The sequence below is a fragment of the Pleurodeles waltl genome, chromosome 11, assembly GCF_031143425.1.
Source record: "Pleurodeles waltl isolate 20211129_DDA chromosome 11, aPleWal1.hap1.20221129, whole genome shotgun sequence".
Taxonomy (NCBI): Eukaryota; Metazoa; Chordata; class Amphibia; order Caudata; family Salamandridae; genus Pleurodeles; species Pleurodeles waltl.
In genome coordinates, this window is record NC_090450.1 from 951,613,869 (window position 1) to 951,626,129 (window position 12,261).

General features: G+C 44.0%; 1 protein-coding gene across 6 annotated transcripts in view; it reads right to left on the reverse strand.

Moving 5' to 3' along the window:
* Window positions 1-12,261, reverse strand: part of CABIN1 (calcineurin binding protein 1) — a 1,028,293-nt gene that overhangs the window by 967,590 nt on the left and 48,442 nt on the right. For all 6 annotated transcript variants that reach the window (XM_069215153.1, XM_069215155.1, XM_069215154.1 and 3 more), the window contains exons 4-5: window positions 11,583-11,696; window positions 7,084-7,218 (exon numbers count right to left, since the gene is read on the reverse strand). In XM_069215153.1, coding sequence (XP_069071254.1) covers window positions 7,084-7,218; window positions 11,583-11,696 — 249 coding nt within the window. The remainder of the gene's footprint in view (window positions 1-7,083; window positions 7,219-11,582; window positions 11,697-12,261) is intronic.

A 12,261-nucleotide genomic window follows, 5' to 3' on the forward strand; every position in this document is an offset into this window, starting at 1 on the left:
CACTATGCATTCCCCAAGAGGCCAGAAGGGGTCAGGCCAGTTTTATAAGCCACCACTCACTTTCCAGCCTTTCAGGGATATTTGCCATCAGTGATTGGTTATTTACGGCCAACAGGAACTGGCCATGTTGCTACCACATGAAGTCTACCTCAGAGGTGATTGGTGCCAGTGAATAATGGCTTCCACACGTGGTAGGGCCAATCTATGAAAGAGGAAACCTGTGCTGTTCAACAATCACACTTGTGCTTCTTTGCCAAATAGTGTAAAACAAAGGGAAACTCAAGACGCGCCGCTGGCCTTAGGTGAATTTAGTTGTTGGGTCCACTGACCTGCTGCATGAAGGTCAGTTCCGAATCAGTCATTCAGTGCCAAGCATGGCCTGACACCAGTGGTAACCCAGTAGCCTTTGATTTGGTGGGAGAAGCTGCAGGACAGGGGAGTCAGTACTCACTGAACGTTGCACCAAAGGGAGATCTTGCAACCCAAAGACCGCTTCCACATTTGACTCGGAGTCTAAGACCGAAAAGAACACCTCCTCAGCAGCTGAGGTCTCTTGTATCTCCACTTCTGGCTCTGACTCGACATTTTGTTCTCCAAAGATCTCCTGTCACTGCATCTCACGACGGCGTGCCCTTCGATCACGTAGGGTTTTCTTGGATAGAAAAGACCGACAAGCCTCGCAGTCCTCCTCTTTATGGTGCAGGGACAAACAGATTGCAAACCTGGTGGTCTTTCTGTGGGAACTTCGCATGGCACTTAGGGCAGAAAGGGAAGGGAGTCAGTTCCATCAGGAGTTCATTCTTTAGCAGATGGAATCACGAAAATGGCAGCTTAAAGGATCAGACGGGTGATTTCTTCTCGTACGAAATGCAAGGAATGGAATATACGCATTCGAAAACAATACCAGCGGTTGGGGAACTATCCCGAATGGAAGAGTCCAAAAAGATGGGCTTGACCTGGAGCTTAGTAAAAACACGACCGGACCCGACAGCAGATGAAAACAATCCATCAATGGAGTCAAAGCCATGCGCATTACCAGCAAGAGTCACTGTACCTCGTGATTTGAAAGACTTTTTGGGGAAAAACAGCTTGTAATGTTCCGGACCCAACACTAGATGGCAGAAGTATGAAGAACATGTATCTACAGCCACACATACCATCAAACTAAAAGAAATTAGAAACATTCTAGAATCAATGTAAGAATCAAGGTTTGTCATGCAAATCAGCTGTGGACAGACAGCACATTCTTCTGGACTTCACATTTCCTCAGGATCAAAGATACTGTTATTGACTTCCTTGATTATGTTTGACCAATAGGAAGACTGGGCCTAGATTATTCGACTGAATCTCCCGGGCAACCAAACAAAATGGATTAAGTAATCTGCATTTCCCATGATGGCCGGGTGTCGCAAAGTGCAGTGAAAGTCTGACAACCCAAATGCAGTGATAACTGTGCCTCTTTTCATATGCAGAGGTAAGGGCATATCTATCACAAGTTAATAATCATTCCCTTTCCCACCCTCCCAAGATGGACTCTTCAAACAGTAGTAGACTAGTTCTCCTATGCCTACGTTTAGCCTTCAGTTCACAAATAGAAACTTTCAACCTCTGAGAGTTATGTTTAGTCCAATATATCACCCTTTTGAACAGAAGATGGATGCTGTGATTCAGCTATGGGCTACTCTCACAGCACGCTGATATGTAGAGTCTGGGCTAGACCCCATGGGTACCACTGGGGGTGGAGGGGAGTGTGTGTGAACATCCTGAAGTTGCCAGTACCATGGCTGTGTGTATTAACGCCTCTCTACTTTTCCCACTGGAGTTGGACTTGAGTGCTCTGGGTCACCACAAACAACAGCTGACAGTACGAGTGATCTGCAGCCTAGCATGTTTAACAAAGCTAAGTGTGCTCAACCTCTGGCCCTGTGTGCATCGGTTGGAAGATCATATAGTGCTCTAAATCCCCACACCACAATCTGAAAAGCACAGCGTGTGTCCTCCTTCTTTGATTTAATCTCAGAATAAACTTGCTTTGTGTAAAAAGACCAATACTAACACTGCCCTCTGCATTAAATGTGTGGTAAAAGCTTTTTTCTTTAGTGTGTGAAAAAGTGTTGAGCGTTGTGCAGCACAAGCTAAAGACAACTGCTTCAATGTGCAGACACTCTCTGGGAAAGGAGTGTCTGTGAGAGTGCTTCAGACTGTGTGTTGTCACTGAAATGTGCCTGAAGTGCCTCTGCACTTCATGACACACAGCTCAATATTATTATTTTTAAGAATTTTTATGAGTAATATTGAATAGCCTGCTGAGCTCTAAGGTCCTCATTAACTACGCTTTAAAAGTTTGTCATTTGAATATATAATGACAAATGTGTTGTACAATGGACCATTTTTGCTATTTTATTTCCAGGCAGTGTTAACATGTTTAAAAAATAACATTATGAATGATAGTTTCACAACAAATTCAGTATTATGTTTCACAATTTGCCTTTTCTTGACACATAATTTAGTCAAACCTGGATGCATAATCTGGTTCTCCCCACTGCATAATTCCAGTTGCCTTCCTGATACCTCATGGGAGAGAAATGGTTGGTGTCCTGACCTGGCCTCAAGCACCAAGCTGAGTTCAGAGACACAAAGTACCAAGGGAAAACTCACACTTAAACACAGGGATACTTAGGCTGTGTGCACCACTGTGTGATGAGGCCACAATGCTGCAAGTAGCAGCCACAGACACCATATGCAGGAGATGCAAGTGCCACCATCACCCCATCCTGGCCACAAGAAACCGCTGGCCACCATACCAATGCTGTCGTCCGCGCAGATGCTGTCCATTTATGCTATCCCATCCATGCTGATGCTTGCTTCCCTTGCAGAATATATTCGGGATAAGTGCTGTCTCTTTAGGCAAGACTGAACCCATGCAAAAGATGCCCTCCATGATAGGACTGACCGCATGCTCTCCGGTCCCAAAGCAAGAGCTGTCCCTTCTCGCAAGTGAACGGGGGCTGCATACAACTCCTTTTATATTTTCAGTTACCCCTGACTAAGGGCGTTGTGCCAGAAACACATTGGGTTTATGACCTTATCTAAGACGATATGTGGATTCTAACACGATGTTGACAAAGGCTTGGATGGGAATGGCCTCAGCATTTAAGTTTGGAATTACATGCTGCCTTACTATCACCCAGGAGGGTCTCCTGGCGCTGAAGAGGTGAGAGTCTAGCCACACCTAGGGCCTTGTGGGACTACTCGAAAAGCCAGGTCTTCAACTTCTTCTGGAATTCAAGAAGTGAGAAGGAGGCATTTATATGTAGTAGCAGGTTGTTATGAGCTGTAGGAGCAATGTAGAAGGCTCAACCAGTGAATATAGTTTTCTGTAAGCATGGGATTTGTGCAAGTGAGAGTCCTGATGCGAAGAGGTATCTGGAAGGCTTGTGGCAGCAGATGCGATTGTTAAGCTATGCTGGGCCAGTGTTACGTAGTGCCTTGAAAGTGTAGGTGAGGAGTTTGAATAGTGAACATTTGTGAATGTGGAGCCAATGGAGTTCCTTCAAGTGTGATGTAATGGGAGTGCAGCATGAGTGATGCTGGCTACCAGGTTCTGAATGATATGAAGCCATCTGATTAGTTTTTTTGTTCCTCCCGGCTTAGAGGGTGTTCCCGAAGTCCAGCTTTCTTGTGACTAGTGTGACAGTTTCCCGGGTGCAGATTGGGAGCCATTTGAAAAATGTTCTCAGCATGAAACAGTGACGGGATGGACTTCAGTGGTCATATCGAGTTTGCTGTCGAAGACGATTCAGAGATTCTTGGTATTTGTCGTCCCAGCTCTGTTGGGTACCAGGTGGGTCCCACAGTGATGTGTTCTTCCCAAAGATCACGATTTCGGTCTGGTCAGTGTTCAGCTTTAGATAGCTGGTCTTCATTCAGTAGGCGATTTCAGTCACGCAGGCATTTATTTAGATTCTGGTGCTGTGCTTCCTGTAAGTAAGGTAGAGAATGACTTGCCCATCATCAGTGTAGAATGTTGTGAGTGTATGATGCTGGCTAGAGGAATCACATATATGTGTTGAAGAGGGTCGGGCTCAAGGAGGATTCTCTCAGAATTCCACAGATGAGATAGCAGACATCCAAGATGTATGGTGCTAGACTGATTGACGGGGTCCTTTTAGTCAGGAATGAGCAGATCCATTAGAGTGCATGTCCTTCGATTCCAATGCCATGCAGGTGTTAGAGGAGGATGGGGTGGAGACTGTATCAAATGCTGTAGAGAGGTCTGAGAGGATGAGGGTTGCCATGCCTCCTCTGTCCAGAGTCAAGCGTATCTCATCCATGGTGGCAATGAGGGCAATTCCCATGCTGTAGTTGGGCCTGAAACCAAACTTAGTGCTGTTGAGAAGGTGGTGGTGGTTGCTGAGGTATTCAGTGAGGTGTCGTTTAAGGATTTTCTCTAAGAACTTGGCTGTGAATAAAAGCATGGAGATCGGTCTGTAGTTTGCGAGCATTGAAGGGTCTGCAGCTGGTTAATTCAGCAATGGCAGGACAGTTGCATGTTTCTAACCATTTGGGAAGATTGTGGAAGAGGTGAAGGCATTCACAATGGTTGTAAGCATTGTACTGATGGGTTGCAGTCTTCTGGAGTAGGCTTGGTGCTCAATGGTGGTCTCAGAGTAGAAGGACTTCAGGGTGGCAGCAGTTTCTTCTGGGGTGATGACGGGCCATGTGGTTAGTATTGGTTCTTTGGATAAGATCAGGAGGTGTTAGGCATGATCCATCTGGTCTATTTGCAAGCGAAAGGTGCTGTAAAGGGCAGTGATTTTGTTGCTAGAATTGAGAGAAACTGATGCAGAGGTACTGCAAAGGGGTGATCGAGTTGGAGGCAAATGATGGTTAGGTGATATTTTTCACCATGGTGAAGATTTGTTTCTTCTATTGGTGTTTGCATCACAGGAGGAGGGCGTTTGGTTGTCCGCATCATTTGATGGTAGAGGATTTGAACGTGCTCCTATCTGCATTGTCCAGGATCATCCTCCATTTGTGCTTCAGTTGTTTGAAGTTTTTTGGTACTTAAAAGGAATCAAAAGGTTTACTGTGCTAAGATCACCATCTTCCCAGCTTTAAGGAACAAGCAGAGTTGTAAAAAATGTTTACCTCAGTTTTCACATTTTTCTAGGTGGTAGTCCATTTTTCCTATTTTGTTGTTGTTTCAACATACTTGCAGTTCTAGTGAAAACAGTGTGAAAGCCATGGGTGATCCCGGAAAGCTATACATGTCTGAAAAGTACAAAATTTCTAATTGCGCAAAGTGTAATTGATGCAGATTGATCATGGATTTTCCCAAGAAACTTATTGCTGAAATCAAAACATATTAAATATAAGATGGAAAAACAGAAACTGATGACAACATTTTCATCTGTATTTTCTGCCACAATGGCCGACTTAGAAAAGTAATGTAACATTCCAACCATCAGACCTCTCCGATTGCAAGGATACATATCATGTGTTGGTCGTACAAAAAACAGGTGATACCCAGAGCCAAAAACTCTACTGCAGCTTATAATATTTCAGTGCGTACCGACCATGCAGTAATTCTTGGTAAAATCTAATGAATGATTAATGGGTACAAAGGAATCCTATTAAATTTTTAAACATGCTCATAATACTGGGATTAGAAAAATCGATAGTTCTACAAGTATGAATTTTGGGTTACCCATACTATCAAATGATTCAGAGACATTTTGCAAAATGTACTTTTTCTTCCACCTTGCCTTGCACTTGGGAGCTACAAAGGGAGAAAAATTAAATTTATAATAACAAATGCTCTACTATTCAGTATTCATATAATTCTTCCGATAAAAACAATACCCCAATTATGTTGGTGGGACTATTGCCTGCAACAGTAAAGGCCCCAAGACACAACGTGGCGACATCAAATTTTCACCCCAAAAAATAACCATTTTCATGATGTAGGTAGCTGTGGAATTTAGGCTCAGGCTCCACCTAGGGAAACCTAACAAACTGAAACATTTCTGAAAACGTGACACCTAGGGCGGTCCAGCGTGGTGTGACTTGCAAGGACCCCCTACCTTTGTTACCCAGAATGCCCTTCATACCTCAGAATTTGGCCATCTAACCACACATTTTATCACAAGTCTGTGATGGGAAAAAGTTGGAACCTGTGAGATCTACAAACTCCCTACCACTCAGTGCTTCCGTAGTTCTCCTGCTAAAAATGGCACCCCGTTTGTGTGGGTTGACCAACAGACTGCAACAGGAAGGGATCCAAAATGCAGCATGGAGACACCATTTAAAAAAAAAAAAATAACCATTTTGACAAATGAAGATAGCTGCAAAATTTGGGTTCGGGCACTGCCGCCTCCCAGTGAGACATATCTGAAACCTAGCCAACTCAGAGGAATCCGGGGTGGTGTGACTTGCATGGATTCCCCCACCCCCACCTTCGCTTAGCCTGAATCCTCTTTTAACCTCAACCTTCAGCCAAAAATAAAGCATTTTCCTCACATTTCTGTGAGGGAAACTTCTGTAACCTGCTAGGATTCTCAAAATTCACACCACCAGCATACCCACCACTTCTCCAGATGAAAACAGTGCCCAATTTGTGACGGTGGGCCTATCAGCCACAACAGCAACAGATGAAAAATTTGACCATATGGTGTCAATATGGTCTTCAAGAGGTCCCTGGTTCTGGTTTTGTTTACTGTGATATTGGCATACTTAGCCAAAAAAAAAAAAATTGAGGACGCGAGGGGAAAGACATGAGGGAAGCTTTTCCCTTGCTTCAAACTTCATTTTTAAAAAGAAAAATCCTTCTTTGCACAAGAAGAACTTTCTATAGCAGTTCTGCTGAACAACAGTTTGACACCCACACTGAAATTCACAATTTCCCCATAATTTTCAATGATGTCTCAATTTTGCTTACGTTTCAGTCATCATAGATAAGGAACATTGAGTATACCTCCCCTGAGTCCAAAAACTTGAAAATCATTTGTCGAATGATTATTTCCTTGGGACAGTGTTGTATAGCATCTAAGAGTCTAACTACTGGCATCACAACCCCTTTACCTCCAGATAGTACTCCATAGCTGTCTCAAGATCCTCACGCTGAGATGCTAGTTGGGCCAGATTTTTGTAGGTGGAGTACTTCAGCATTAAACCAGGGTGTTTCAGTCCTTCTCGCTCATCGGTGGATGGAACAGCCTGAAAAAAACAGTCTGAGAATGAGGATGGACACTCTCAAACATGAATCAAACTGTGAACTGCAAGGGACTGTCACCCTTTCGATGCAGTCTCTCCTCCAGAGCTATCAATCTAGCATCAGATCACACAGCATCACGGAGATCTCTAGCATCAGGTGGTCAATGCTCAATCCAGGTCAACAAGAAAAATGAATTGCCTCTTAATGCTTCTCAGTCTCTCCACAGCCTTTGACACAGTCAGTCACCAAGCAATGAATAGCACACTCGAAACTCGCATGTGCTTTTCAGATACGGTGCTTCAGTGAGTCATCTCCTATCGAACTGTCCTCCATCGGTTCATCCAGATGGGAACCTTAACAACCCAGCAACTACTGTCTGCTAGAGAGTACAGGGCTATACAGTGTCACCCACCATCTTCAACCTCAACAGGGAACACTTGGAGCACAACTCACTGACTCCACGATCAAGATTCCTCTAATATGCAAGATAACCAGCAGCATTAAATGAAAACCTCAAATGGCATTCACGTACTCAAATAAAGAGTTGCTCCCATTCAAATCAGGATGTTCAGCACCAACTTAAAACTCAATACAACCAACAAAGAATTTCTACTTTTTGTGACCTATGAGATCAACCACAGATTCAAAGAATGAACCTAGAAGGATTCACCCACCAGTCGATGGCCAACACTGTATCTCTTGGCTTTACCCTCAACACCCCCAAATGGTGGATTGGCTTTAGCCACTACAACCCCCACCCCTGCAGTATCAAAAAAATGAAGGGAGCCACCATGCCCCGGGTTGTAATGTGCTAAACTGTGTGCAGGGTTTCAAATATTTGGGGATGTATGTCACTAGGAACCAGGAGTGCTTTCTACAGAAAAACCTCCAACCTCAGCTTGATATATTTCACAGAGTAAGTTGCCCACTGGAGGACGTTACCTCTTTCTCTCATGGGTAGAGTAGCCCTCTACAAGATGATGACACTGCCAGCCCTCTATATGTCTTCCAGAACACCCTCTACAGGATACCGGCAGAGGTGTTCCGGAGTTTGGCCCGGGACATCAGACTACTGCTGTGGGACAGCAGCTGTTCCCATGTAGCATTGTTGAAACTGAAGCTTGGGTTGTATGAGTGTGGGCTGGCAATCCCGAATCCCCATTGCTATTATTGGGCGACTGAATTGGTCAACATTAATGATTGGGCCTTTGCAGACCAGGAGGACCCAGCGTTTCGGGTGGACAGACAGATGTTGGGTGGGGGGTGGGAGATACGAGCCTGCCCTTTATGCCCGCACAAGTTTGCGATAGCTGCCGGTGCACAATGCAACTGTGGTGAAGGCGTGGCATGACGCCACCCGTTTTCTGGACTGGGTATCAACCTTGACAGCACAGACTCCACTGTGGTGTAGTGACTTGTTAGGGGACTTTAAGACTGTGGGTGGGTTCCGCAAGTGGTCTTTTCGGGGGGGGGTCGAACACCTGGGGGATGACTGGAGAGGTCAGGCACTCGTGACGTTCGAAGTCCTACAACCAGAATATGCTATGGCGGGAACGAAACAGTTCAGGTACCTACAGCTGCAGCATGCATTGAGTCAGTATGTCCCGGAGCATGAGCAGTTGCCGAAGGCAGCTCCTCTGAAGGGCTTCCTTTTGATGGAACGTCTGGTGACGAAGGCCATATCTCTATTGTACAAGAAATTGTTGAATAATTCCCCAGACCCAATGACAACTTTGCGGGCCAAGTGGGAGATGGATCTGGGTGCATTAAATGACGAGGACTGGGGGGAGGCGAGACAAGGTCCCAGGGTTGTGGCGATCAAAGTACGATTTAGATTGATCCAGCTGCGGATTCTGCATGGGGCATACTATTCCAGGGAGGTAATGCATAAGATGGGCAGGGCACAGACTTCGCAACGCTTTCGACCATGTGGGTCGCAGGGTACCTTCTATCACATTTTAAGACATGCCCAGCATTGGAGACCTTCTGGCAGGCAGTGGCCGGGGAGGCGGCCCGAGTGATTGGCAGGGCGGTCCTGCTGGATTACAAGCTGCTCCTAGTGAATATAGTGAGTGAGGAACACTGGCCGAAACAGCATGTACTGAGGTTGGCCATAGCAGCAATGGTAGCTAAACGCAATATAGCGCAGGCGTGTGGTACTGAGTCCCCACCTAGTGTACAGGACTGACAGACAGACCTAGACTGGTGTCGCAGGGCAGAGAAAGTAATCTATGAGAGAAGGGATTGCCTACTCCGAGTTGTTGATAAATGATGGGTCTTATATTGTCACAAGCTATATAGTACAATGGCTGTTTTGTTGTTCAGTAAAAGATTTAAAAAAATAAATGAAATGAGGCGAGCCTAGCATCAATGAACCCTCCTGAAGAAAGTGAAACTATTCTTCTCTGATTCTGACAGCAGAACTAACAACCATGTCTTAGTCTTACTGTACCTGGATGGAGTAAACGCCCGGCTCTAGAGTCTCACTGACTTCACATTGCCATGCCACAATCCCCCATAACAAAATGCACCCTACAAGCCACAACACACCTCAAAGACTTAAGGAAGTTTGACAACATCACCCAAACTCTGAAGGAACTACACTAGCCTCCTATCCAAGCAGGCGTTATCTTCCATTTGGCCGTGTCAAATGCAAGCCACCAAAAACAGCACCCCTCAATATCTGGACAGTACCACCCTATTGGCTAAGACATTAGTAGACTAGAAATAAAGATGTGTAAAACAGTGAAAACAAGAACATCTTGGCCTTATCCATTTACCCTCTTAGAATCTGGAACAACATCCATGTGAACAACAGAACTGCGCCAACTCTCTGAACCGTGTTCAGTGCTCTGCTGCGCTCTCGCTAGGTTCATGCTCTACAAATACCTCTATGTATACAGTGAAGTAGAGTAACACATCTTTTAACTTATAAACTAATACAAAGAAACACATACTCAACTTTCTTTAGGGAAAACAAACATTGTTTTTCACAAATCACTGCCTACGATAAATCAGAAACCAAATGTTTAGACAGTTCTAGAAAACTCCCTCCCCCACTACCCAAGAAATGCAGAGATTTTGGTTAGTGCTAGCTGCAAACAAGTATGGGATAGCCCAAGGGCTCTATACATAGACACCAGCACCTGTCATGAGACAGGTGCAGATAGTAAAAGGGGACAGAACTAAGATAGTTAGAGGATTACGCACATGCATAGAGAAATTTGATAGCAGCAAGACAAACAACTGTAATGAACTCACTTTATGAACTGTAAATTATCACAAAATATTACTCACAATTCTATTTTACTGTGTTATTCCCAGCAGAAATGTATCAATGGGAATTGAGATAAATACAATGAATATATGCAGATGACTGCACACAACTGGAATTCACAATGTATAGGTTTATAAGCAGTGCAAGCACCAGATATCTGTGTACTTTGTCTCAATCAAAAAATGTTTATGATGCGTCTGGAGAGAGCTTTTCATCTCATTTTACTCCTGCATGCAACTCATTTTACTCCTGCATACAACTCATTTTATATTTTCAGTTACCCCTGATGAAGGGCGCTGTGCCAGAAATGCATTGGGTTTATGACCTTATCTAAGACGATCAGCAGATTCTAACATGATGTTGACAAAGGCTTGGATGGGCATTGCCCCAGCATTTAAGTTTGGAATTGCATCGCCTTTGCATGAATTAAAAAATACGGAATAAACTTGGAATATTATGGATGAAAACTGGATTCCCATTGATCGTTATGATGAGTGTTCATATGACTGTGTGGCTTCGAGCCGGTACGTGACGATGCATCAGCAGATTTCACAATTTCACTCATGCTATTGGGACAGAGCATAATCGCAGTGTGCACGTCAAAATTATGCCATCTAGCATTTTGAACATTGGTGGGTTAAGTGAAGTATGGAGTGCAGTCTATCACTTTAATTTGGGTTTGTATATTCCACCAACATTGTGATGGAGTATACACACCGCTAACATATCAATTAGGTCCTAAGTCTGGCCATTTACTTGCATCACACTATTTCCCTACTCTCACTGATCCAAGTATTTTTGAATTGACTCATTATTTGGGGATTCTCTAGCTACACTTCTCCTGAAAGTACTATTTCTGTGATGAAATCATGTAGCACTTCCTAAGCTCTTTTAAGTTTCTCTTACAAAGCTTAGCTCTCAATTGACACATAACTTAACGCACGCTAAGTGTGTCTACGTAGTTCTAGGGAATAGGTATTGAATGTCACATTGATAACCTCTGAAACCTAATGCTATTTCTTTATATGCTTTAAAAGGGGGTGGTCCTTGTGTAGCAATAGAGAACTAATGATTTCACCAACCACTTACCTCTTGCAGCAGGCGAGTATCCAGCAACTCATGGTATGCACGGGAGGACTCATCAAAACGGTCATGTTTTTGAAGGTCTAATGCTTTATGGTAGAGAGCAAATGCTTCAGCTTCCTGCAGTGAAAGAAGCCCCTCTTAGTCATTCTATGAACAACAGACACAGTTGCCACCATGCATGTCCCGCCATTACTCCTGTTACCCTCAGAAAACACCAATGACCCAAGCAGCCGCCATCACACTACACACTAAAAAAGCAATAGCAAAGCCAACAGTCCTAGCATTACTGGTAGAGCTACTGGCCTTTGACCATACTTCTTTTGTTTGGAAATGTTCTTTGTAAAATTTTATTACAAATCCAAAGTAGCTGCTCTGTGTGCCATCACAGACACAGAAAGAAATCAATGCTTGAAGCAGTCTGAGCCACTAGCCCAATCTGTATGTGTGGTTAGTAGAATAAGAAGGTGAATTACCCCACAACAGATCAATGGATGAAGAGAGCTGATTGAAAGTCCCCTTATGTGTGTATACATCGATATATATATATATGTGTATTTTAACTGTTTTTTGGGGGAAACCAAATGTCTTAGCTGAACACAAAACAGCGAGTATTTTGGAGTCTGATGCTGTGCAGTTTTGAGCTATAATTAGGGAAAGTAGATTTTGTTTAAATTGTTGATCT